This window comes from Pimephales promelas, chromosome 3 (assembly GCF_988280905.1).
Source record: "Pimephales promelas chromosome 3, fPimPro1.hap1.1, whole genome shotgun sequence".
Classification (NCBI taxonomy): Eukaryota; Metazoa; Chordata; class Actinopteri; order Cypriniformes; family Leuciscidae; genus Pimephales; species Pimephales promelas.
In genome coordinates this window covers 11,156,653-11,182,704 of record NC_142771.1, presented here as the reverse complement: position 1 = coordinate 11,182,704, position 26,052 = coordinate 11,156,653, and the positions used below count along the sequence as shown (strand labels likewise).

The window sequence follows — 26,052 nt, the reverse complement described above, 5'->3', positions numbered from 1 at the left end:
AATGACCATGAACACACTCACGCAAAATGAGGGAAAACACGACGCATTATTTCTTAAGGACAATTTTATTGTTGTCTGTTATACATGACAAAGTGGAAACAAGTTTGAGGTAATGAAGGTTTATTCATTTCCAAGAAAAAAGAGACAACAGCGCGTGACTGCGTCTTTTATTGTTGTCTGCCTAAGAAACGTGCAAACAAATGTGAGGTATAATGTCAATACAAAGAAAACATGCATAACTCCCTTATACAACATTTTCCAGTTGGAAATACATGCGCGAATGTGTGCGTTTTGAAACTGGTCCAAACTTGTCATGAACTGCACTGAAAAATTGGTAACAAATAGCTTTATTCATATAATATAAGTCATTCATAAGTCAAAATATAATTTAACAGCACTGAATCATGCGACAAGACCCATTTTATTTGTTAAATTAGCTATAAATTGCTCCTTAAGGTCATTGGTTACCACACTTTACTGCGTGATAGGTTATATTAACTCTTAATAAGTTTACAAGAGCATTTTGGCAAGAAATGCCATAGAATAACCTAGAACATAGAACCACAGATTCCAATAAAGTACCTTTTAACAGTTTAGCTGGTCTACCAGTTAACACCAGCTAATAATGACCAGTTTAGACCAATAATACCAAGCCTGCTTTTCCTGCAGGTTTTTAAAGACATCGCACAAATACTTTGAAATCTGTCCTCTGGTCCAGCCAGGGACTTATAGAATTTAATAATTCTTACGTAGCTGAATAATTATTATTCATAGGTTTGAAACAGAGTCCCTATAGCGTTACTCTTTTACTGTATTTGGCACCTCTCAATAGGTGTACATCTTTTAGGGGTGCTCGGCCCCATCACGCGCCGCAGATCGCTACTGAAACTCGGTCTACGCGCGAGCGGTTGCACCGCCCCACACGGCTCATTCACGGCTCTTTTGTTTCTCTTTCTGCTGCTCAGCGCTTGATACGTGTGAATGGAGATGTCTCGATGGAGAGAGGGTCTGGTTTCTGTGGGGAGCCCTCCCAGCACCGCCAGGGCTTCGAACATCTCCTCGAGGTTAGTGGAGTCTTTAGCAGACACCTCAAAAGAGACGCTGTCCTCCCCGAGAAACCGGCAGATCTCTGCGTGTCGCACAGCTCTCGGGGAGTTTAAGTCAGATTTATTGCCACAGATTATGATTGGAAGCTGTCTGTTTTCTTTGGACTTGGTCAGTTTGGATTTGGCCGAGACGATCTCCTCGCGTAAAGAGCAGACCTCAGTGAAAGACTCTCGGTCAGTCACGCTGAACACCAGCAGGAACAAGTCACCTGTTGAGGACATAATAGCACATTAGAACTTAGTAAATCATAGATATTGTTATTCAAATGAACAAAAAAATGGTACAGGCTATGTATACTGACCGGTCAGAATAGTCAGTCTTCGCTTGGCAGGGAAGTCTCTCTCTTTGGACGCGTCCAGGATATCTAGCTGGTATCTCTCTCCTCGGATGTGGAACAGTTTGCTGTGAAAGTCTTCAGTCGTAGGCTCATAATGTTCCTCGAATCCATCATCGCCGAGGAAACGGCGTATAAGCGCCGTTTTTCCCACTCGGGGCGCGCCGAGCACAACTATGCGCCTGTAATGACTGGGTTTCACGCTGACCACCAGATCCTCGTTTTTACTGTCATATCTCATATACTTTGTTTTATGGAGCTGAGAAGCGGAGACGGGGTCCAGATATGTCCGTAGTTTGCGTTCAGAGGACGAGGGTCGCTTTCCGGTGCTGGAGGAGCGCACCACCCTTGGATGTCTCCAGTGCGATGCGCATTGCAAATGCTTTTCAACTGTTGCGGTGGCTTCAGAATGATAACTGGAGAGCGTCGCGGTGCCATCAACTGAAAGAAGAGCTTTATCAGTTGTGTTCACCTCCATGCTCCTTGGTGTTATCATCCAGAACGGCTCTTGGTGCAGTGTGTTGTACAGTACGCGCATCCCGCAGTGCTTTTTATATGCTGAGGGTGGATGGGTTGGTGTCGTGTGGTGCGTCATTCAACGCTTATAGATTTGGTTTCTTCTGGTGAATCTGAACAATGCTGCTGCCTATTTAAGGTATTGCCCACCGCAGAGTTACTTGGATCTGAGCCATTCTTATGCAGAGCTGCAGATTTTCAGTATTGTCAGTTAACATTGAAGAAGTCAAAAGTTTTTCAGTTTAAGTTGGATTGAAAATGCCCGAAAAGCTTAAGGATTGACATTAATACGCATTTGTAAAAAGTTGATTGTTAGATATTGTCTTTCACCATTAAAAAAAATGTCGGTAGATTTTTGTTTTGTTCTTGGAAGACGTTTCTTATATGCCCAATACTGCATTTATTTGATCAAAAAGAATACAATATTAATAACTGTTTTAAAATAAATGTAATTTATTCCTGTGATCAAAGCTGTATTTTCAGCATCGTTACTCCAGTCTTCCGTGTCAAAGGATCCTTCAGAAATAATTTGATGCTCAAGACACATTTATTATTATTATTCATAATTTTATTATTATTATCAATGCCGAAAAGAAAATGTGCTGCTTTATTTATATTTATTTTTTTATAACTGAAAACATGTTTTCAGGACTATCTGATGAAGGGAAAGTTCAGCATTTATTTGGAATAGAAATCTTTTGTAAACAGTGTTGGTGTAAGTAACCCATTGAAAGTAACATGTAATCAGATTACTTTTTTCAAGTAACTAGTAAAGTAACATATTACTTTTAAATTTACAACAAAATATCTTCTCTTTTTTTTTGAGTTACTTCAAATAAGCAAATGCAAGAAATGTAATTTATTTGTTTGTTATTAAAACAAACATGCCCGCCCAGCAGGGAGTAACGCAATATTGTAATACATTAAAAAAACGTAACTTTCCCCAACACTGAATATAAATATCTATCTTTATTGTCAATATTTAATATGTCCCTTCTCTATGAATAAAAGCAGCTCCCAAAATTATATTTCATTGAAAAAATGGCCAGTTAGTTCCTCTCTGCTAATGAAAGAAGTATCGATAGTTCCTACCCTATCTCAAGAACCAATTCGTACGAATTCGTACGAGTGATTCAAAAGTGGCTAATTCGTACTAATTACGACCTCACTCGTACGAATTTGTACGATTTGTCTAAACCCACGTGACGGTTATGTTTAGGGGCGGGGTCAGGGGTAGGCCATTCGTACGATTTCATACGAATTGGCTAATTCGTAAAATATGTACGATTTAGCAAAATCGTACGAATTACGAATTAGCCACCTCGTAAAATTCGTACGAATTCCCGTGAGATTGGGTTCATAGTTCCAGAGAAACCAAGATTTGCATGTCAGAGAGAAACTCAGTTAAAAGTCCCAGCACTGTATAACACAGCTCAAGCAATCAGCACAGACCTGAACCAAATGTTGTATAATTCTGTCTTCAGTTTGATGTGATGTATATCTGCGTGAGTAGCATGTGGGTGGACACATTTTAGTTTATTTCCCTCAGTCATCTGGATAATTGTTGGGTTGCTAATGACTGACTTTCCAGGAAAAAAAAATGCAAATTGCATAATTATTGAACACTAGCTTTATTTTTATTTTTCAATTGCCGGATGATTTTCAGATGAAAAGCTTGTGTTGTTTGTGTGTGGGCGCACGGAAACATTTGGTCAAAGAGGTGCAGGTTTATCCGTGTCTGTTTTTTTGTGTGTGTAGATGAGACGGGTATACCTTGGGAATTGCATCTATATGAATGATTTCACATTCCATTAATCCCTGTCTGCGTAATGATGTTGATGGCTCTCTTTTGATAGAAATAGAATAACAGCTGACATTAATAGTGCGTTGAAAATAATCGAAGCATCACGACAATGATAACAATAATATATATGATCACGACCACAATTCACATGTAGCGGAAACTTCTGAAGAGTACTAATGGAAATCATAAACTTTAAAGAAATATACTTCACGGTGACGTGTGAACTTAATTGCATTTTATTTACAGTTAAATGAAGATTTATGTTAAAGGCAATTGCTTGAACTTAAGTAATTTATTCATGTCATTTAATAATTTCTTCATAACTGTCTTTGAAATATGTAGTTAAAGTGCACTGCTGAATGTGTGGACAAACATTTATATCAACTTTAAATTGAATATCAAATAACAGACATCCAGTTATTTTTATAACAAAGTACTTATCTGCACAAAAATAGAGTCATAATGCAAAACATTGGTCAAAAAAAGCACTACACTGTAAAAAAAAATATTGTTGGTTTAACTTAAAAAAATAAGCGGTTGCCTTAAAATTTTAAGTTGATTAAAATGGAAAAAGTGAGTTAATACAATGAAGGAGATTGATTTAATCATCAAAAACTCTTGTTATCTGAACTAAATAAATTATTTAAGTTGATTTGACAAAAGAAAAAATGTTGTGATAACAAATCTTGAAAATAGTTTTTTACAGTGTATTTTGAGGAGGAATATGGCAATGTTCAAGAAATATCGAGAACATTCTGGCTATACGAGAGCATGTCTGCACATCTTTGTATTGGGCAAGACATCATTACTTAACAGAGAGGACAAATTGCCACCTTATTCAGCGTGAACACACATGAACATATCTGAGTTCAACCTCATTCTGTCAAGGCCACTCTGAATGGACTGAATTGGTGAATGTGCTTTGCCTTTCTTTTACAGTGCTTACCTTGGAGTGCTTGAGACTAAATGTTCTCTGCTGAGAATGAAATATTCATCACCATGGCAACTGTGCACTTTATAACACTGGTTTACAGAGTCTAATCTAAAAAGCTGAGGCTATCTCTATTGAGAGCCATCACAATTTTACTGGACTTTTATTGAAATTGTGTGTATACATTGTTGTGAGATGTTCTTATAGAACTTACAAGCTGAAGACACGTATGTCACGAATGCTTTTTGTTTTATTGAATTCACCTAAATGTAAGCTGTATATATGTATTCACTGTCTAAAATGTTCCATCATTGTAACAATTATTAAATTAAGTCTTAAAATAAGTAATTAGTTAATAAGTAATTAATAGCTGAAAGTACATGCTGGAATTTTAAAATGTAAGTACAATGTAAAAACATGTATGTACACAATAAGTCCATTGTATCAAATTATTAATTTCAATGTAAGTACATAGCACTTAAAGCCACTTAATATAAAGTGGGACCATAATAACTTAAATTGTATCAGCTTGAAAAAAGTTGCAAAATTGTCTCTGTTCTAAATTTCTCTTGATTTCTTTTTCTCACATCATTTTTTCTCATTTTAATGCTCAACATGGAAGAGTGGATCAGCTTGCTTTGTGCAAAATCAAATGTTTTTTATTGAAAACAACATTGTCATATAGCCTACTTTGTTCAATTTCACACTAACATTCTCACTTGGAGCAAATAATCTCTCACAAAATGTAACACTATCCATCAATAAAAAAGTGAAAGAAATACTGACAAGGTCCTGATATTGATGAGGGGGCGGAGAATTCGCATCAGCTGTGTGTGTGTGTGTGTGTGCTTTGCAATCAAGTGTGTTTCAGACTGGACGTGCTGCGATTGATGATAGCTTCACAACAACAAAACACACAGATCACTTTGGTCTTGTCAATTCAACCATTTAAAGGGGTGATGAACTGAGAAATCAAATTTTGGATTCTGGATCTACCGAGCAATACAGAATATTGTGCAGTGCCTGGTTGTGCAAGACAGTCGCTGCATAAGCTTCCTCTGGATTCCAATAGGACTGCATGGATAAAATTTATTTTTAATGACGTTCCAGCTGATGAGGTAAAACATCGTCGTCTGTTCGCTTCATTTCACTGAGGATTGTTTTGTCAACAAGACTGGATCTGCAGACCGATTAAGAGTAAAGAACGGTGCTGTGCCGTCTATATTGGATCTGACAAGAATATTGTGCAACACACGGACTCTGGGTTGAACATGTATGGGCAAATCCGGTTGCCATTTGACAACATAGGACGTTTTCCCCCACGTACACCGACGGGTGAGTTAAACTCATTATAATATGCAAAACTGTTATCCACTCACAGCAGTGGGCGTTTATTTCCAAGTCTTCAGTGCGAGACGCCCATAAAAACCGACTGTTTTTTAGGTAGGCTCACAACCAGGGTACAAAATAGCCTATTACTTGTTCATTTTGATGTTTTTGAATGCAAAAACCAAGCGAACGCTATAAGTTGACCTCAGACAACAATATAATAACATTTAAAAAGCCAGTTTATGACCCCTTTAACATTTTTTTAGTAAAGTAAAGTTTCCATTCAGAATCTTATTGGCATCCATTTCGCGCCGAAAGCGAAAACGTTTACCAACTTTGGCTGGCTCACAAGCCCAAATAAGTGTGTGCGCTGTGCCTGTTGTTTTGTTTCCAGTCAAGATCCGTTTGCGCTTTGGTCGACAAAGCAACAAAAAGTCCTCCTCGCGCGGGGCAAGCCATTGAAATTGATAGCGCCACTAGTCAGGGAGCCAAAGTCTCAAAAGCTCTATAAATGGGTTGAACCTGACATGGTCTGCCATACTTTTTATTTGTGTTTTTTCTGTTAACTTTGACCCTAAGAACAAATAATTGGAGGGTCTGCTCTGCCGGAAATATCGCGGAAAAAAAATTGTGGCCATTTTAGTGTACGCACCCTTTATTTTTTATCAGAAAAATGTGAAAAAAATTTTTTTCATCAAATCCTTAGTGGGTTGGGAAGGTTCTCAATAAATGCATTCCAGATACACAGAACACATGTGCGGACAACATACACTGACAAAATAATTCTTAAAACACATTTCTACATGATTTTGCATCAATTTAAATTAAAAAAAACAGGCGTTTTTTCACTTTTTTTCCACTATTTTCATCTTTACTTCATTGGCAATCAACTATTCCATTAAGTTATGACAACAGGCAATATGCCATTCTTTTCACCAAAACTATACTCATTCCACAGAAAAAATGATAAAAATCCAAACAAAATCAATGGATCTGTGATGATTTCACTACTAGTTGGCGATCAACAGGCTCAGAATTTCAATAGAATTTTAGACTACTCTCAAAATTCTTAAAAACATGCTGTATATTTAGCATCATGGCTCACTTACAAACACACAAACACACACACACACACACACACACACACACACACACGCGCGTGATCTTAGTAATTTTTATGAGTTTGGAACAACCAACCAACGGTTACCAAAGGTTACCAACAGACTTAGACCGGTAGGTCTGCCCCAGAGTTTTGGGAAAAGAATGGTAATATGGATATTGTAATGGTAATTAACTGAAATGACCACGCAGTCTTCAAACAATAATATTTCTGATGATTCCTCATCCCAAATGTATCCCTGCAGCAGCAGCATTCATTCTCTACTAGTTTACTTAGCTAGCTTTAGCCGTTTTAGCTAATTTCGGTGGTTTCTTTACACGGCATTACTCCTCACAGGTATGGGGTAGAGAGTAGAGACTTACTTTTTTTAAATGATCAGAATATTATGCTCTAAGAGAGGTATGTGTCCTATATGTTCAATAAGCTTCGACCAGAAGTTGAAAAATTGCCAAAATTTCAACTGGACTTGTTAGGTAAAGAAATAGATATGAGAATAAATGCTGCTACAGGGATACTTTTGGAGCGAGGAATCATTGGAAATAAACTTGTATGAAGCCTGGTGTGGTCCTTGAAGTGTTTTTCATGTCAGACAGATAGTAGGCTTGTAAGGATAGCTAAAGGCTACACCAAACGTTAACTGCCATTAGCAATTAGCTACATGGCTAGTTGTTACAGGTTTAGAAAGTTTAGCTAATTAGCTTGTGACATGAATGGCCACACAGACAAAAAAACAACAACTATATAGCTATATTGGATATCAGATGTACACAATACTGAACAATACAAATGTTCTGTAAAATGTAAACATACTATAAATTATGCATAGTTTGTTTTTGTTTGTACAGTATATAGAATGAGTGATTTGTCAAAAGCTAGTAGTAATAATAATAATTCATTTTATTTGTGGGCGTCTTTCAAGACACTCAAGAACACCTTACAATAAGCAATAAGTAAACCAATGAAGGTTCCCTAAAACTGGAGTAATATGCTCATTCAACAGTGTTTGTGTAATGATCCGAGCTGCTGAATTCTGAACCATCTGAAGTTTATGAATACAGGATGACACTCAGACTCTTAACCTGAGAAGAAAGAAAGATAACAGAGTCGGCGATAGTAAGTTTAAAACTTCCACAATTCCGCAGTTTTGATTTAGTACCTACTAGTAAAATTTTAGTTCCCTTTCAGTCGATTACATGCGGCGTAACATCGACGTGACAATGTAATCGGGACCACTTCAGGGATCGCATCACGTGCCCCGCTCCGCAGCGTGGGTATAAACAGGAAGCGGGTGCACGCACACATTGTCTTTCACTTAGGAGCCAAGCTTTCATCTGACTGAGTTCTGCAGACTGCTGCAATGTTTAAGATTCAAGAAAAGCAAGACTCTGTATTAGGGGTGCGCCAAAATATCGATATGGCGATATCTCGCGATATTTACCCCCGCGATCGATTCTCGATGTGCTCTTGCCAAGGATCGATCTTAAAAGCCGTTGTAAAATGCTCTATTAGTATCCATTACATTTTGCCTTGATGAGACCCATCTCCAGAAGTAGATAGGGGGCGCGCGTTGCGAGTTTGGCTGTTTTGAGCGTAAAAAAAAGCGCAGGCTACACTTGAAAATGGCGGAGTCAAGCGAGGTCAGCCGAAGCGAGAGCAGAAATTAAAAGACGCTCCAGCAACATTTAAATCCAAAGTGTGGACTCACTTTGGATTTTATAGCAGTGCGGACGGGGCAAAGATAAAAAAGGACTACGCAATATGTAAGAACTGCTTTGCAAAAGTCCGCTACACGGGAAACACGACAAACATGCACAGCCACCTGTCGCGGCATCACCCAGAGCTCTGTGAGAAAGCCGCGCATGGTGCTGGGTCAAAGTCGACACCCCCCGGCGTAAACACCTTTTTCCAGGCAAAGTTACCACCTTCTTCTGCGAGGGCAAAGTCAATCACAAATGGGATCGATGTTTACATGTGTAAAGGGTTTGTTCTGAAAAATGTCTATTTTTGGATGCACTTTAAGTTGGGTACAGTTTAGATGCACTTTATCCCTGATATTTTTATTTATTTTATTTTTTATTTGAAAGCAGTAGCCCAAAGGTTTATGTTTCTTGCACTTAATAGTGTCACTGTTCATATTTATGAAGGACAATCAGTATTGTTTACAGTTGCACTGAATCTGTCCTCAGCCTTACAACTATTTTGCACCCAAATGGTGTCACCAGTTGTCAAAGACTACTGATTGCAGCAATTTTACACTAAAATAGTGTCTGACTGTTTTGTTGCAACTGATAAGACACAAGTTGTATTTGTTATTGTGTTTTATCCAAAAAATAAATAAATGGAAATTCATTTTACTAATTAAAAAAATCTTTTTATTTCTTAAAACATGATATATTGTGAGTTATTACTGATAATATATCGATTATCGCAGTATCGCCATATCGTGATATTATCGGTATCGTGAACAATGTATCGCGTATTGTATCGTATCGGGAAGTAGCCAGTGATTCCCAGCCCAACTCTGTATCCAGTGCTGGTGTGACTGTGCGATCAGTGGTGGCCTCAAGGATTTTACAGCTCACAACTGCTGTTTTCACAGCATTGCTTGTGTGTGTGTCGGTCTTGGTGGGCGTTCCTCTTTGAGAGTGTACCCCGATTATACCGCGGCTATCCTTGGGTACTTTGGCACTGAAAGAATTTCTATTTTTTTGTTTTCACTAAAAGAGCAACACAAGCGTGACCCTGCGTTCTTTTCAGGATGTCTTTCCGCTCGTGCGTTTATGGATGCGGTCATTCTCTGGCGCCAGCAGATGGTCACAATAGTTCCTTTTCGTGTTGGGCATTCAGCACGCTGAGGCAACTTTTGTGAATAGTTCATGTTTTCATTGCGGGAATATGACTATGACTGTGCTGAGATTGAGACTTGCTTACCTCAAGGGAGGTGCAGTCCCCTCGCCTATGCCCTGATCTAGCTTTTATTTTGGACCTCAAAATAAACCTACTTCTGTGCATGAGCAGGGTGATCTGAGGATTGATGTGAAGACTTCCCCACTGAGGCAATCTCCTTGGGTCCCTCACACCTTACAAGCGCTGCAACTACCAGCCATGTCCTTTGGGGCTCCGCTTGATGATCAGATGTCTATCACAGCATCGTAGGGGGAGCTTCAGTCCTCTGGAGATGAGGATTCGGGTGTGTTGCCCCCTTCGAAGGAAACCGAACGTTCCATTGGTCAGGCGATGTCCACCTTGGTGGTCCAGGAGCACCACCTTTGGCTCAACCTGGCCGATATGAGAGACACCATTAAGAATCGGTTCCTGGATGCCCCTCGGTCCCAGGTTGGGTTATTCGGCGACGCGGTTGAGAGCTTTGCCCCACCCGTTCACTGGTCGCAGACCCTCCATCCGCTCGTCACTGAGGTCGACCTCCTGGGGCATCCTCTGCTCCTGTGAAGCCCCAGCAGCAGCCACCATCCAGGCCTCAGTGTGGACTCCACAGGTTTATCTGTTTGCCGCCCCGGACAAGTCTCACTATCAGTTGTTCTATTCTCTGACCGAGGGCACTCTCGCCACGGATGCTCTGGCACACAGCTGGTCCCCGGACCTACGCAAGTATCCGTTTCCCCCAGTGAGCCTTCTTGCACAGACATTGTGCAAGGTCAGGAAGGACGAGGAGCAGGTCTTGTTAGTTGCACTGTATTTGCCCAACCGGATCTGGTTCCCGGAACTGGTGCTCCTCGCGACAGCCCCTCCCTGACCCAGGATCTGCTCTCTCAGAGACGGGCCACCCTATGGCACCAGCATCCAGACCTGAATGCCATATTCTTCGTTACAGCTTTGAGGGATGAATTCCATAAATACTTGGAAAGCCATGGAGTTCACAATGTTACCTCATACATATCAGTCCTTTATTGCCCACCTTAGAAGGCACTATGAAGTAGGTGGTATTTTTAAAATAATGGTTGTGCCACAGAAAGTATGTTCTATTTGCTCAGCATAAATGAATGTTGGCTGCATGCTCTCAAAGTTGAAGGAACTTAAGGAGAAAACGGAAGAGGCAGAGTATTCATTTACAGTTATCTGACGCTTTTTTTCAAAAGCGACTTACAATTGCTATATATGTCAGAAGTCACACGCCTCTGGAGCAACGAGGGGTTAAGTGTCTTGTTCAGGTACACATTGGTATCTCGCAGTGGATTCAAACCCGGGTCTCTCACACCAAAGGCATGTGTCTTATCCACTGCGCCATCACCACCCTAATACTCTGCATACTTCTTGCAGAATATGAAGAAGAAAGTGAGTTGACACCATAGTCTCTTCCTACAACACAGCAACTAGAATACGTTAGGAACTCCAGGACCAACATAAGCAGGCCCTGAAGGAAGCAAGACAAGCCAGAACAGCTTAAGCCAGAGGGAGTCACCAGATCGCTGGTAGTATGACTGAAGACCCGACACTGCAGCAAGATATCATACCTGCAGGCATCCCAAAAATTGAGCTCTAACCTGTATAACCACCTGGAATGGATGATAACAGATGCATCTCCAGAGTTAGGTGAAGACGGCCGGGTGAAAGTTAGTCCTAAGCAGCAAGAACAAGTTCTCAACCTTGCCCAGGATGTCTGCCAAGCAGTTGCCAAGATCCCTGAAACACGTTGGGACAGCCGTTAAAGAAACCAGAAGCAAGTCAACTGTGTCACTCCTAAATAGATTTAGGAACAGCATCAGCTACACAGAAGTACATATATATATATATTTTAAAACAATGGCAATGGCAGTTCAAGAGCAGACAACTAGGGATGGTGCCTTCATACCAACGAACCTGAAGGTTGGGCGATTCACACAGTTTGATAACCTTGACTTCCCAGAGTACACAAAGGATGGACGAACACTGAATGGCAGTTCATTCCAAGCATTTACCATCCCAGATAGAAAACCACCCAGAACACCTTAACAACAACAAAGAATCACCCTAGAAACCACATAGAACACCTTAACAACTACATAAAAACAGCCTAGAAACCACCCAGAACACATTAAAAACTACATAGAAACAGCCTAGAAACCACCCAGAACACATTAAAAACTACATAGAAACAGCCTAGAAACCACCCAGAACACACTCTAGAAACCACCCAGAACACATTAACAACTACAAAGAAACAGCCGTGAAACCACCCAGAACACACTCTAGAAACCACCCAGAACACATTAACAACTACATAGAAACAGCCTAGAAACCACCCAGAACACACTCTAGAAACCACCCAGAACACATTAACAACTACATAGAAACAGCCTAGAAACCACCCAGAACACCTTAACAACTACATAGAAACACCATAGAAACCACCCAGAACACCATACAAACTACATAGAAACACCCCAGAAACCACCCAGAACACCACACCTTAATAACTACATATCCTCTTTTTTCATCTACTATTCTTCTCTCTTGTTCAGTCCACCCCTGTCCTCTTCACTCTACTCTCCTCATTCTACTCTTCCCTTCTGTTCAATCCTCCACTCCTCTTTACAGTCCTTTCCAATTGTCTGATGCCTTCTCTTCTCATTACCTTTTCCTCCACAGCAAACCCAATAAGATCAGAACCAAATCTGCCAATGGAAAATATTGTGCATTCAGGTGAAAGAAATGTAGATGTTTGACACTACTAGGTAACCAGCTTTTGACAAATCACTCACTCTATATACTGTACAGTACTATATACAAAAACAAACTATGCATAATATATAGTATGTTTACATTTTACAGAACATTTGAAATTGTTCAGTATTGTGTACAGTCTGATATCCAATATAGCTATATTTTTTTTGTCTGTGTGGCCATTCATGTCACAAGCTAACTAGCTAAACTTTCTAAACCTGAATGTAACAACTAGCCATGTAGCTAATTGCTAATGGCAGTTAAGGTTTGGTGTAGCCTTTAGTTATCCTTACTAGCCTACTATCTGTCTGACATGAAAAACACTTCAAGGACCACACCAGGCTTCATACAAGTTTATTTCCAATGATTCCTCGCTCCAAACGTATCCCTGTAGCAGCATTTATTCTCATATCTATTTCTTTACCTAACAAGGCCAGTTGAAATTTTGGCAATTTTTCAACTTCTGGTCGAAGCTTATTGAACATATAGGACACATACCTCTCTTAGAGCATAATATTCTGATCATTTAAAAAAAGTAAGTCTCTACTCTCTACCCCATACCTGTGAGGAGTAATGCCGTGTAAAGAAACCACCGAAATTAGCTAAAACGGCTAAAGCTAGCTAAGTAAACTAGTAGAGAATGAATGCTGCTGCTGCAGGGATACATTTGGGATGAGGAATCATCAGAAATATTATTGTTTGAAGACTGCGTGGTCATTTCAGTTAATTACCATTACAATATCCATATTACCATTCTTTTCCCAAAACTCTGGGGCAGACCTACCGGTCTAAGTCTGTTGGTAACTTTTGGTAACCGTTGGTTGGTTGTTCCAAACTCATAAAAATTACTAAGATCACGCGCGTGTGTGTGTGTGTTTGTGTGTTTGTAAGTGAGCCATGATGCTAAATATACAGCATGTTTTTAAGATTTTTGAGAGTAGTCTAAAATTCTATTGAAATTCTGAGCCTGTTGATCGCCAACTAGTAGTGAAATCATCACAGATCCATTGATTTTGTTTGGATTTTTATCATTTTTTCTGTGGATTGAGTATAGTGTTTGGTGAAAAGAATGGCATATTGCCTGATGTCATAACTTAATGGAATAGTTGATTGCCAATGAAGTAAAGCTGAAAATAGTGGAAAAAAAGTGAAAAAACGCCTGTTTTTTGCATTAAATTGATGGAAAATCATGTAGAAATGTGTTTTAAGAATTATTTTTTCAGTGTATGTTGTCCGCACATGTGTTCTGTGTATCTGGAATGCATTTATTGAGAACCTACCCAACCCACTAAGGATTTGATGAAAAATAATAATTTTTCACATTTTTCTGATAGAAAATAAAGGGTGCGTACACTAAAATGGCCACAATTTTTTTCCGCGATATTTCCGGCAGAGCAGACCCTCCAATTATTTGTTCTTAGGGTCAAAGTTAACAGAAAAAACACAAATAAAAAGTATGGCAGACCATGTCAGGTTCAACCCATTTTTGAGACTTTGGCTCCCTGACTACACGTATACCGTGTCCTGTTGCAAAAGCATATGAAAAAAAACCTACAAAGTCTGCCAGGCCAAAAAGACCGTTAATCGCACTATAAAAAATTTGATGGGGGTTTGTGTTAACGCCATTAGTAATGCATTTAACTGACAGCCCTAATAATAATACATCAAAAACTGTTCATAATATGTGTTTTTTAAATCAAGTGATCAAAGTGCTCGTTGCGATCACCGTATGGCACGGATACGGTGTTTTCTCGTGTGGCTCGCGCACACTGCACTGTCTTCACTTGATCCGTTGCGTATATCGCCGTGGATATTGTAGTTTTGTATTGCTAAATCCCCCGACCACTTTGTCGGTCTGAGAAAGCGAGACCAAGACAAGACCGAGAGGTCTGAGACCAAAACAAGACCAAAGACTGTCAAGGCCGTGACAAGACCGAGACGTAGAAGTGGTCTCGAGACCAAGACCGGTCTCGAGACATACATCACCACTAGCTGGCACAAGCAGAGGGGACGAGATCAGAAAACAGGATGGTACCGGCTGACATGAAGGAACTAGCATGCAGGGTGGGATCATCAAGGGAGGAAGGTGTCTGGATGCAACCAGCAGCCAAACGGGACAGGCAGAGGAGGAGAAAGTTCAGGGGTGGGGACATGGATAGGAACTAGCTTTATGACCATAAATAAATGAGCCTGTGATCTGATCCTGGCTCAGGCATGGATTGGGACCTTGCGACAGACATGGTGACTGACTCCATAGCGGGAGTGCGCTCTAGCAAGGGGTCTGTGGCGAATGTGGGCTCTGCATCCGTGGGCTGACAAACTCAACAGATTCAACAGGTCCCTAAAGGACATACACTGGGCAGGTATGCCTTGGACTGCTGAGGTTGGTATCAGGTCCAAAAAAATCCTTGTGTGGTCCTCGAGAGATCAATCATCTTGATTCTTCCTTCTGTCAGATGTGAGTGGCGTGCATGAAGACCAGCCGGCGCTCCAAAAATATATTGTCTTTTATTTACTTAATCAAAAAAACTTGAGGAAACATAAGTTGGAAACATAATATGGTCGTATGTTGTATAGAAAAAAAAGATATACATTATAACCCAAATGACTATCTACTCTCTTCCTAACATCATTCCTGCTATTCTGGATGCCCTTCCTGACACAACCCAACACTCAAATGATAATTTGGCATATCCAATCAACCTAACCTGCATACCTTTAGAGATTATATGACTTATTTATAAATGGTATCACAACATATTTATAAATGGAAACAAATCATGTAAGTTGAGTGATTTACACCATTCTCTACAGAGCGCTCACTGATCTCTATGCTAGCATAGATAACCTACCAACTCGTGTATCATCTAGAATTTAGTTTCTCATTAATAAATATGACTTTGCTCTGTTATTTATGAGCTCGAAATTCATAAGTACAATTTTTTATGACTCTAAATGAAGTTGAGCATGAATGAGGAAGTAAGCTGCATTACAGACACGCCTGTTTTACAAACGTCACTCACACACAGAATCAGGAAACTACTTCAACTCCTCAGTTCAGAGAAACAGAAACTGAAGTGTTGTTGAGCTGTTGTGTGTTTGTGTCTCTCTGTATCCACGCAGTAAAATGGCTGAAGCCAGAATTTCAGTGGATCAGAATGAGTTTGTGTGTCCAGTGTGTCTGGATCTCCTGAAGGATCCAGTGACTATCCTCTGCGGACACAGTTACTGTAAGATCTGTATTTCTGGCTGCTGGGATCAGGAGGATGAGAAGAGAGTCTACAGTTGCCCTCAGTGCAGACAGACCTTCAGTCCAAGACCTGCTTTAGCTAAAAACACCATGCTAGCTGAAGTGGTGGAGAAACTGAAGAAGACTAAACTTCCTGTGGACTGTTACGCTGGAGCTGGAGATGTGGAGTGTGACGTCTGTACTGGAAGAAAACACAAAGCCGTCAAGTCCTGTCTGGTGTGTCAGGAGTCTTACTGTCAAACTCATTTAGACCGTCATGAGGAATATCACTCTCGTAAACCACACAAAGTGATTGATGCCACTGGACGACTGCAGGACATGATCTGCCGCAAACATGATAAAGAGCTAGAAATATTCTGTGTCACTGATCAAGAATTACTCTGTGTGCGGTGTAAGGAGTATGAACATAAAAACCACAACACTGAATCAACTGCAGCACAGAGGACAGAGAAACAGGTATGAGCTGAGAGAGATTGATCACGCAGAAATGAAAGTGCTGTCTTTATTTACTCACTCATTTACTTATGTTGTCCAAAACCGCTTTGAAGAAGATATTTTGAAGAATGTCTCATCTATTTAAGCCTAAACATTGAAAGTACAAAAGTTTCAAGCTCTAAAAAGGAGACAAAGTTAAAAGTAATTTAATCAACTCCATTGGTTTAAAAAAGTAGTGCGCTTAATGGTATTGAATGCGCACCTGTAGTGTACTTCAGATCTTTAACCACTCCATCAATTCTGGATTTATGTGACTTTAACTTTCTTTTGTGGTAGTAGTTTGATGTCATTATTGGTGTGTCCTCCAGAAACAGCTGAAGGAGACGCAGATGAAGATCCGTCAGAGAATCCAGCAGAGACAGAAACATCTTCATCAGCTGAGAGAGGATGTGGAGTCTCATAAGGTGAGTCTGGAGAAGAAGAGAAGTGTGACACGTCTCAGTTTGGACTCACTGAACTCAATGTGTGTGTGTGTGTGTAACAGCGCTCTGCAAACACAGCAGTGGAGGACAGTGAGAAGAAGATCTTCACTGAGATCATCCGCTCCATTGAGAGAAGACGCTCTGAGGCGACACAGCGGATCAGAGATCAGGAAAAGACTGCAGTGAGTCGAGCTGAAGAACGACTGGAGCGACTGGAGCAGGAGATCAATGATCTGAAGAAGAGAGACGCTGAGCTGGAGCAGCTTTCACACACACAAGATCAAATTCAGTTCCTGCAGGTAACAGAGATCTAGGAGAACTGGATCATAGTGGACTTGAGCAAGAGACTCACAGAGAAACATTTCAGGAGAGCAGAATGAGACCAACTTAAACAGAGCGACAAAAAACACTCTAAAGTTCAGATATTTGCATTTATATTTCATATGCAATCAAGTTTCTGAAAACATTTGCACTTATATATTTATATTATTTCTGTTATAAGTACGGTGCTCTTTTTAAAAGTGATATTTAAGTGAGTGTAAGTGACAAATACTGGAGTTTGTAAGATTAACGTTATAATGAATAAGACAAGAAAGTTTCTGATTGTGTGAAAGTGCTGGACTGCAGGGGCGCAACTACCCAGTTTCAGAGGGGTATGCAGCAACAATTTTGCAAAATTGTCATTTATTAATACAAATAAACTATAGCTACTCCACCTTGATGAACCCCTCTAAGAAAACTATAGGCTCCATTGGAACAGCAATACAAGTGTTTCTCACAGGATTTTAAGTAAAACTGTGGTAGGTCGACCCTTTATTTCTCTAGGGGGGTTCGGGGGCATGCTCCCCCGTAAGAAAATTTTGTGTTCTGTAATGTTAAATTCAGCAGTCTGGTGCACTTTGAGAGTTCAAAATTAAAAGCTCCAACCCATATTCAGGGTGCAAATTAAACAAAGAAAAATTTGAACCTCTTTTAGTTAGTGTCTGTCTACATTACACAACTAATAATAGTTATAATATTAATCCCATAGTAATAGCCATAAAGGCTATTGTAAAACAAATGCACTGAAAAATAAAGGAAACTTTCATAATTAGTTTTGCACTAATTTCTATACTTGAAAGATATAAGCGCATAATGACATGTTTCATGGGCCGGGCCAGTGTGTCAGAAAAAAAAACTAAAGCTGACTTTTTTTGACCAATGCATTACACCAGCACAGCGCCGCCAATTAAGCAAAGAACAAAAAAAAACAACAAACAAACAAATGGGCCGCCGATGTATGAGTTTTGTGGGCCGTTAAGACAAATAAATAAAAAAAGATGAGATGTATCGGCTGAAAAAGCACGTCGGCCCAGCGGGAATCTCAGTTCCGATGGCCGCCGAGATATAGATAGCCTACATGCCTGGATGTCACATTTTAAATCCTACCTGTTGGCTTTCAGCAATGCATCCAGTTATTTAGCTGCTGTCGCATCAATTGACATGCCATCTCCTTTTCTCTCTTTCTTTTTCTATTTTTAGCCCCACAGCATTTTGTTTTATCCATCTTTTTCCACGACAACTCACTACTCGTACCTGCTCGTTCAGCGCTCACGGCGCCCCCGCCCGCTCGCGGTATTACCCGCCCCCCTTCTCCATGAGGGCGCCTACTCTAGCCTGGCTGTTAGTCCTCTAAAATTTGATATAACATTGAAGGAATGCAGAAATGATTTAGAAACGCACAACAGCAGCTACATATAGAATACAATATAGCCTATATATATTTTTTTTTTAATTTTTTTTTTTACCATCGCTTTGGCGCCCCCCATTGTGCTGCGCCCCTATGCGCCGCATATAGCGCATACCCACTTTTTGCGCCACTGCTGGACTGAAGCGAGTCACTGAAGAGAAGTCAAGTCTACAAGAGCCGACAGATCTGATATAGTGAAGGTGATTGGCTGAAGTGTGGAGATGATGAGTTTTGATTTCTGTTTTCTGTAGAGTTTCCAGTCTCTCTCAGCTCCTCCTGAATCTACAGACGAACTCGACGTTTCCTTCGGTTCTCTCTCCTCTTTTGATGGCGTGAGAGAATCTGTCCGTCAGCTGAGAGACAAACTGGAGGATTTCTGCAAAGAGGAGATCAAGAAGATCTCAGACGGAGGTGAAGTCCTGCTCCTCCTTTATAAAGACGTGTGGAGAATGATCCCAAATCTGAACATGCAACAGTTTCTGAAATCTTCCTATGATTTATAAAACATCCATACGCACAAATAATTTTCTTAAATGAATCCCACTTTATAAATCACAGTTCATCTTTAATTCAAGTGCATCAACTCTACAGAACAGCCACAAACATCCCTTGATAGTTTAGAAGTAATATATACATATTTAATGTAGAATTGAAATTTAGGATTGAATCTGATACGAGTGTTTTATAAATGAGGAATCTGGAGATTAATCTGTTCTCAGAAATGAGTTCTCCATCATCTAATATCAGATTAGAAATGGACGTATTTGATCCGTCATTTCTCTTCTGTTTATTTCCACAGTCACATTCACCAACATGAATCCCAAGACCAGGAACGACTTCCTACAATGTAAGTCACTAAGAAACAAGCAGAAAAACTCACTGAATGTGTTCATGTTCTTCCTGTAGAAGGAGAAATTAATCATGATTGTGATATTTCACATTTCAAAATGTATATTTTCATATTTTGTTGTGTAAATTTGATACAATCATTATTCACGTTAATTAGTATTTTCCTGTTGAATATACTTCTTTACTTTATATTTGTTCTCTCTGCGCATGTGCAGTAACGTTCATTTTGTAGCACATGGAAGAAAAGTTAGGAGCTCATGCAATAAGTGCAGAGGCTCGTTGGAAGAACACAAAGCTTTTGAACGTTTATTGTAGCATAATTTAGTAGCCTATTAAGTTGGCTATAGTTTCAGTTCAGTAATTTCACTTAAATGGCAATGAAGATTACCTATTAATTGACATTTAAGTGAAATTACTGAACTTAAATACACAAGCTTGATAAAAATGGGCATTCTAGAACAAAATTCCAAAGGCACCTAGAGGCATCTGAACTCTCTCTCTATATATATATATATATATATATATATATATAAATTACTTCACTTCCTTTGAAATCAAATAATTATGATTTCAAGTTGCATCACTGCAAACAATTGGAAGAGAACAATAATATAAATTAAGTTCCAAGTGCCCAACCAAAGGGAACATCAATCACAATAATGGTGAGAAAGGGAAATCAACAAGTCAACTAAAGAATTTTGATGTTCTCCCAAAAATATTTAGGTGTATTGACAATAAGGGCCAATCCCAATTCTACCCCTTACCCCTTCACTTTCCCCTTCCCCTCCATTTTGCGCGTCCACGTGAAGGGGTAGGGTTGTCCCAATTCTCTTTTGGTTGGAGGGGGAGGGCTAGGGGGAAGGGCCAGATAGCCCTTCAAACGAAGATTTTTCGGGAGCACACTTCAAACGAAGGGGTATGAGAAGTGTCACTGCTAACCCAGGCTGGCTGCCCAAGCGACAAAGGAGACCCATAAATTTAAGTATTTGTGGCTTTAATAAGTATTGTAACGACAAATAATGATTTGCTTTATGTTACATTCAATATTGTGTTCATATTTACGGTCAGTTTCTTCACAGAAACGTTTGTAAAAAAAAAAAAAATCGCTAAAATTACTGTAGTTTGCTAACGATAGTCCCGCAACATATTTTCGTCGTCTCCGTTGTTTCCTGCGAACTTCACAAGATAAATGCAAGAAAATAGCTGTAACCCACGCGACTGAGATAACTGCAGCTGTCGACGGCATCTTGGAAGTTGTGATAAACATCAGCGCATCTCCTGTGACGTAGGCGCTATAATATAATGACGTTTAACGGAGCTAGGCGTAGTGGTGTCCCATTTCTTAGGGGAATATTTTCACCCCTACGCTTTGCCACTCTGTTTCAAGGGTCAAGGGGAAGGCGAAGGGGTAGGGCTAGGGGAAAGTGAAGGGGTAAGGGGTAGAATTGGGATTGGCCCTTACACTCAAGATGACTGGAAAATGAGCGAATACAAATTACAAAAAAATGGTACTCAAACCAGTCAAGTAATGTTTACAAGGTTTTTCTGAGTAATGAAAGCACACATGCAAACAGTACAGATTACTAAGAAATTTTAAGTAAGTTCAACAAATTATTGCACTTTAAGTAAAGTTAACAAAAAATTCTTAGTAAGAACAATGTTAGATTTTACAGTGTTGAGAAGACATCGCTAAACAAGAGGATTATGCTGTATGTAAAAAACGTGACTTTGTTGATTTGGAATTATAAACAGTGATAAACGAACTACACGGATTTGGAGTGTGAGTAACGTTTCAAGGCAAGAAGAACGCGTCAACACTTGTGGAATAATTAAAGACATTCACATGTCCCGTATACAATGATAAAAGAGTTTAATAATTAAATGATGATTTGCACAGAATATCTGATCAGCTGTGATGAAACACTGATGATACATTGAACATTGAGTCATGAAGAGTTCAGAGACATTAAAATATCAGACAGATTCATAATTCCTGATTCTGATGTGTTTCTCTCCATCAGATTCCCATCAGCTCTCTCCGGATCTGAACACCGTGAATAAATACATCCATCTGTCTGAGAGGAACAGAGTTATTACTAACACTTTCCCACAGCTTCAGTCGTATCCTGATCATCCAGACAGATTTGATCAGTGGTCTCAGGTGTTATGTAGAGAGAGTGTGTGTGGACGCTGTTACTGGGAGATTGAGTGGAGTGGGGATGGTGTGTTTATATCAGTGTCATATAAGAGCATCAGCAGGAAGGGATTGGGTAATGAGTGTGGATTTGGATATAATGATCAGTCCTGGAGTTTGTTCTGCTCTTCCTCCAGTTACACATTCAGACACAATAACATAGAGTCTGTTCTCCCTGTAAAGTCCATCAGCAGAAGAGTAGGAGTGTATGTGGATCACAGTTCAGGAACTCTGTCCTTCTACAGCGTCTCTGACACAATGAGCCTCATCCACACAGTCCAGACCACATTCACTCAGCCGCTCTATCCTGGGTTTTACGTTGGTTATAAATCATCAGTGAAACTGTGTTGATGTTTCAGAATAGACTGAGAGATTTTACCCATAATACTTGAGCTGCATGATAAATCAGTAACAGTGAGATGTTTCAGTCTCTTATTTTCTCTTACATTTTCACATGCTTTTTGTAAACCTCAAGATGTGAGTAAACAATATGCAACAATGTTGGAATTGCATCATCTACTATCTTATTGGACTAGTAAGTGAATTGAAAATGATTGAATAATTGTTGAGAATCATTACACACCTTTATCAAGCCTTTCAAAGCATTTACACACCAGAGATGTTAGTGAGATTGGTAGTTAGTCATCAAGCTCTTGTGTTTGTTGATCTCAGGAACAGAATGATGTAAGTCTTTAAAAAATGTTAAAAAATAATAATAAATAAATAAATATAGAAATTTTAAAAAATACATAAATAAAAGTGTCATTAAATAACATGCATAAATAAAAATTACATAAAACATTTTAAAAATAAAATACATCTAACATAAAAGTGTCATTAAATAACATACATAAATAAAAATTACACAAAACATTTTAAAAATAAAATACATCTAACATTACATTAGTGAGTAGATAATATATAATAAATGTAACTTAATAGAAAGTAATTTTTATACTTATAATATTAAACTTTCAGTGTATAAAGTTCAGGATGGGGGTCCCTCACGTGAGGGTGATCATATTTGGGGGTATATGACTATAAAATAATAATAAAAAACTGTATCTGAAAACTTTTTGTTACACTGTCCCTGATTATATCTGAATTTGAAAAGCCTATACTGTTTTACAATTTTGATTAATTGTAATTAAGAATTAATAGCCTACCAGAACTGACAAACCAATTACACGAAAGTGTTCAACATTGCTATATAATTATTATTAGTAACACAACTCACTTAATTTGTAGTAAACTAGTGCAGTTTCTGCAGCTCGTCATCGCCCCCTGCTGGTCTGGAGGTCTGGGCAATGGGTGGTAGATCTGTTTCTTTATCCATCTATGATACAAACAAACCAATGATTCAAATAACAATCATCTCAAATAAGCAGAATTAATTCAGTCACACACTCATTTGTTCACTAATTTGAGCTACACAACGTGTAAATAAGATGCGCAACACAGCCGTTTTAACTTTTATTAATTTCCATGATATGAATTCTTGATATCAACAATTAAATTTGCACTATAGTTCAAATTATAGTTATTGATATCAGGAATTAGATTAATACTAGTAACAATGGCAATTATTGATCTCAACAATTACATTTTTACTAGTTAAAGCAGCACTATACAGTTGTTGTTGTTTTTTTTTACCTTAACTGAATGACTTCGGAGTTATTATTATTTGGTTATATGACTATTTTCGGGTTAAATGTTGGGCGTCTAATAAAATCTCCCCTTCCCCTTAAATCACTCCCTCTCCGAGAACATCTTTAGTATATTCCCCAGCAATAGGCTATTTCTTGCTTTGAAAATACGGCAATTTGATATTTGATTAAATTGTGATATTTTAGCAATAAAATAAATTATAGTAATTTATAAGGTTAAACAAAATTAAAAACAAAAGTAAACTGTCAAATGGTCACAATGCAACCTTATTAATAATTCATGTCCTCAGGGGTGAGAACAAATGGATATACCATAGGGGGAAAAAAAGAATCAGTGTATATGTCTGATAGAAGTAACAAAAAAAGGCCTTAATCCAAATCACCTGCGTTTTTGTTGGTTTGACTTAAAGATCATAGTATAATGTAACAGAAAATCTGGAGATCCTTTACTTTTGTTACTGAAAATAAAATGCATTTCTTGCTAGATAATTTAAGATTTAATGTTCACTGTAATAATACTTTTTGACAGCATATTATGTCCACGGACTACTAATGTGAGAATGTTGTTATTTTGGAACTAAAACATTTGATCACATAATAATAAACATGGGAGAGAAAAAAAACCTTGTACAAACCAAGTGTTGCCACGCGAGGGCAGCAAAGGCGTGATGGGATTATGGCCAACTTTCTTTTCCATATTTCCTCTCACGTTTGTCACAGGCAAAACATAGATGTACATTGTCTGTTTATATATTTTCTAGATATTTCAATCAGGGAATCGTAAAAATACGTGGCCTGTCATGAGTGTGTGCGTGTCGAGTGAAAGGAAACAAAGGGTTTGGCCAGGACAGGACTGTGTGTAATGATTGACAGGAGGAAGGGTTATGCTATGTTAAATGCAAAAATACGCCATCAAGCAACAATGTAAAAATAAAACATGAAAAGAAGTTCACCACGTGGAATGCATTCTGCTATAATTTGCTCAAAAGAAATTGTTGTAATGACACACCTAGATGCACTAATATCATTCCTGCTCTCATTGCACATCCATATTGTCTAAAAAGTATGGCTTGAAACTCGTTATGTAGTTTAACTTTTTTTCAGCAATGGTTAGTGAAAGGATGTTTTCGTACTTTGTAAAATGTTGTCATCCACGTGAGGTCAAACTAATATTAGTGCTGTTTATTGGACATTTACACTCTTCGGTGCACCAAGGCTGCATTTATGATCAAAAATACAGTAAAAACAGTAGTATTGTGAAAAATTATTGTAATTTAATATAACTGTTTTCTATTGTAGTGTATTTTAAACTGTAATTTATTCCTGTGATCAAATCAATCTCAAATCTTACTCAAATCTTCAGTGTCACATGATCCTACAGAAATCACTCTAATATGATGATTTGATGCTCAAGAAACATTTTTTTTCTTTATCAAATGTTAATATTTTTGTGGAAACCATGATATATTTTCAAGATTCTTTGATGAATGCTAAAAAAAGAAAAAAATATTATTTCAAAATTTCAGAAATCGTGTAAAGTTATGTGTTTAACAGAACAAGTAACGCAAGTAACATTAATGACTTTTTAAAGTAAAATTTACTTAAAAAAATACTTTTAAAATTTACAACAAAATAGTTCCTTTTCAAATTAGTTACATTGTTTTCCCATGTTTTGACTGACAGCTCTAAAATCATAAGTGCAGAGGCATATTGTTTTCATACTATGGAAGTCAATGCCAGTTGTTTCACTACCAACATTCTGCAAAATATATTTTGTGTTCGGCACAAGAAAGAAACTCATACAGGTTTGAAACATGTAAATGATGACCGAATTGTCATTTTTGGGTGCGCTGCCCGTTTAAGATTAATCTCTGTTTGTCTTCTGTCTATTTTTGATGAGAAGAAATGGTAAGAATTCTATTTTGGCAATCGTTCAGTCTATGTTGATCCACTAGAAAGAGAGTATCAGTTTGGCAAGATCAGAGCTGGTATTTCCAGAAACACTTGCTTGGCCAAAAACACTCGTCACAAGGAAGCTTTGAATAGGAATTCTCTTCTTTCTCCTGCCTTTGTTCCTTATACTTACTTACTTCCTCACTTTTTGTGCATTTATGACAAAGAGTCGGAGTGTTACCAACCAAGGATATGTGTGCACTTGGAGAGATTTTTGGTTTTCCTTCATTGAACCCATTAAATGCGCACACACAAACACACGATTAGGCCTATACTAAAATAGATTCGTTTAGTTCCAGTTCTTTGTGAAATGGAAGAAAATTGCATAGGCCTAATATAGGTGCAGTACACTTCTAATGTGTTGTACACAGTATCACTTTAATAATAGCCTATCAATCATAATGCTAATTTCTATTGCACATTGCAGTTTGATCGATGAGTGTTTTTGATGGGGTACAGGAGAGTACAGAAGACAAAAGTTATGGGAAACACTTTTCTATAGAGCAATCACACTTTACCCCTCTCACTAGAAAATCATGAATAAATCATGAACATAAGTGGTAGGAAGGTTTGTGGGAAGAGTCATAAGTAATTTAACACACACACACATTAGACAATTTCACATGGAGTTTTTTTTTTTTTTTTGCTAACAAAATACAGCCTCATGCTTGTTTTGAGACCAATTAGATAT

At 38.6% G+C, this 26,052-nt stretch overlaps 2 protein-coding genes across 2 annotated transcripts; one reads left to right on the top strand and one right to left on the bottom strand.

Annotated features, from left to right (window-relative positions):
• Nucleotides 1–326: 326 nt before the first annotated feature.
• rasd2a (RASD family member 2a) lies at nt 327–2,231 on the bottom strand. Its single transcript, XM_039662877.2, has 2 exons — nt 1,409–2,231; nt 327–1,315 (listed from the first exon to the last, which is right to left on the bottom strand). Exons 1-2 carry the CDS (start codon nt 2,034–2,036, stop codon nt 807–809), a joined length of 1,137 nt encoding a protein of 378 aa, XP_039518811.2. The 5' UTR covers nt 2,037–2,231; the 3' UTR covers nt 327–806.
• Nucleotides 2,232–15,477: 13,246 nt separating this feature from the next.
• Nucleotides 15,478–24,360, top strand: LOC120473038 (tripartite motif-containing protein 16-like protein). The gene is made up of 6 exons (XM_089128232.1): nt 15,478–16,508; nt 16,856–16,951; nt 17,032–17,268; nt 18,950–19,109; nt 19,498–19,545; nt 21,569–24,360. The coding sequence occupies exons 1-6, from the start codon at nt 15,930–15,932 to the stop codon at nt 22,090–22,092; spliced, it is 1,644 nt and encodes a 547-aa protein (XP_088984358.1). The 5' UTR covers nt 15,478–15,929; the 3' UTR covers nt 22,093–24,360.
• Nucleotides 24,361–26,052: the final 1,692 nt, after the last annotated feature.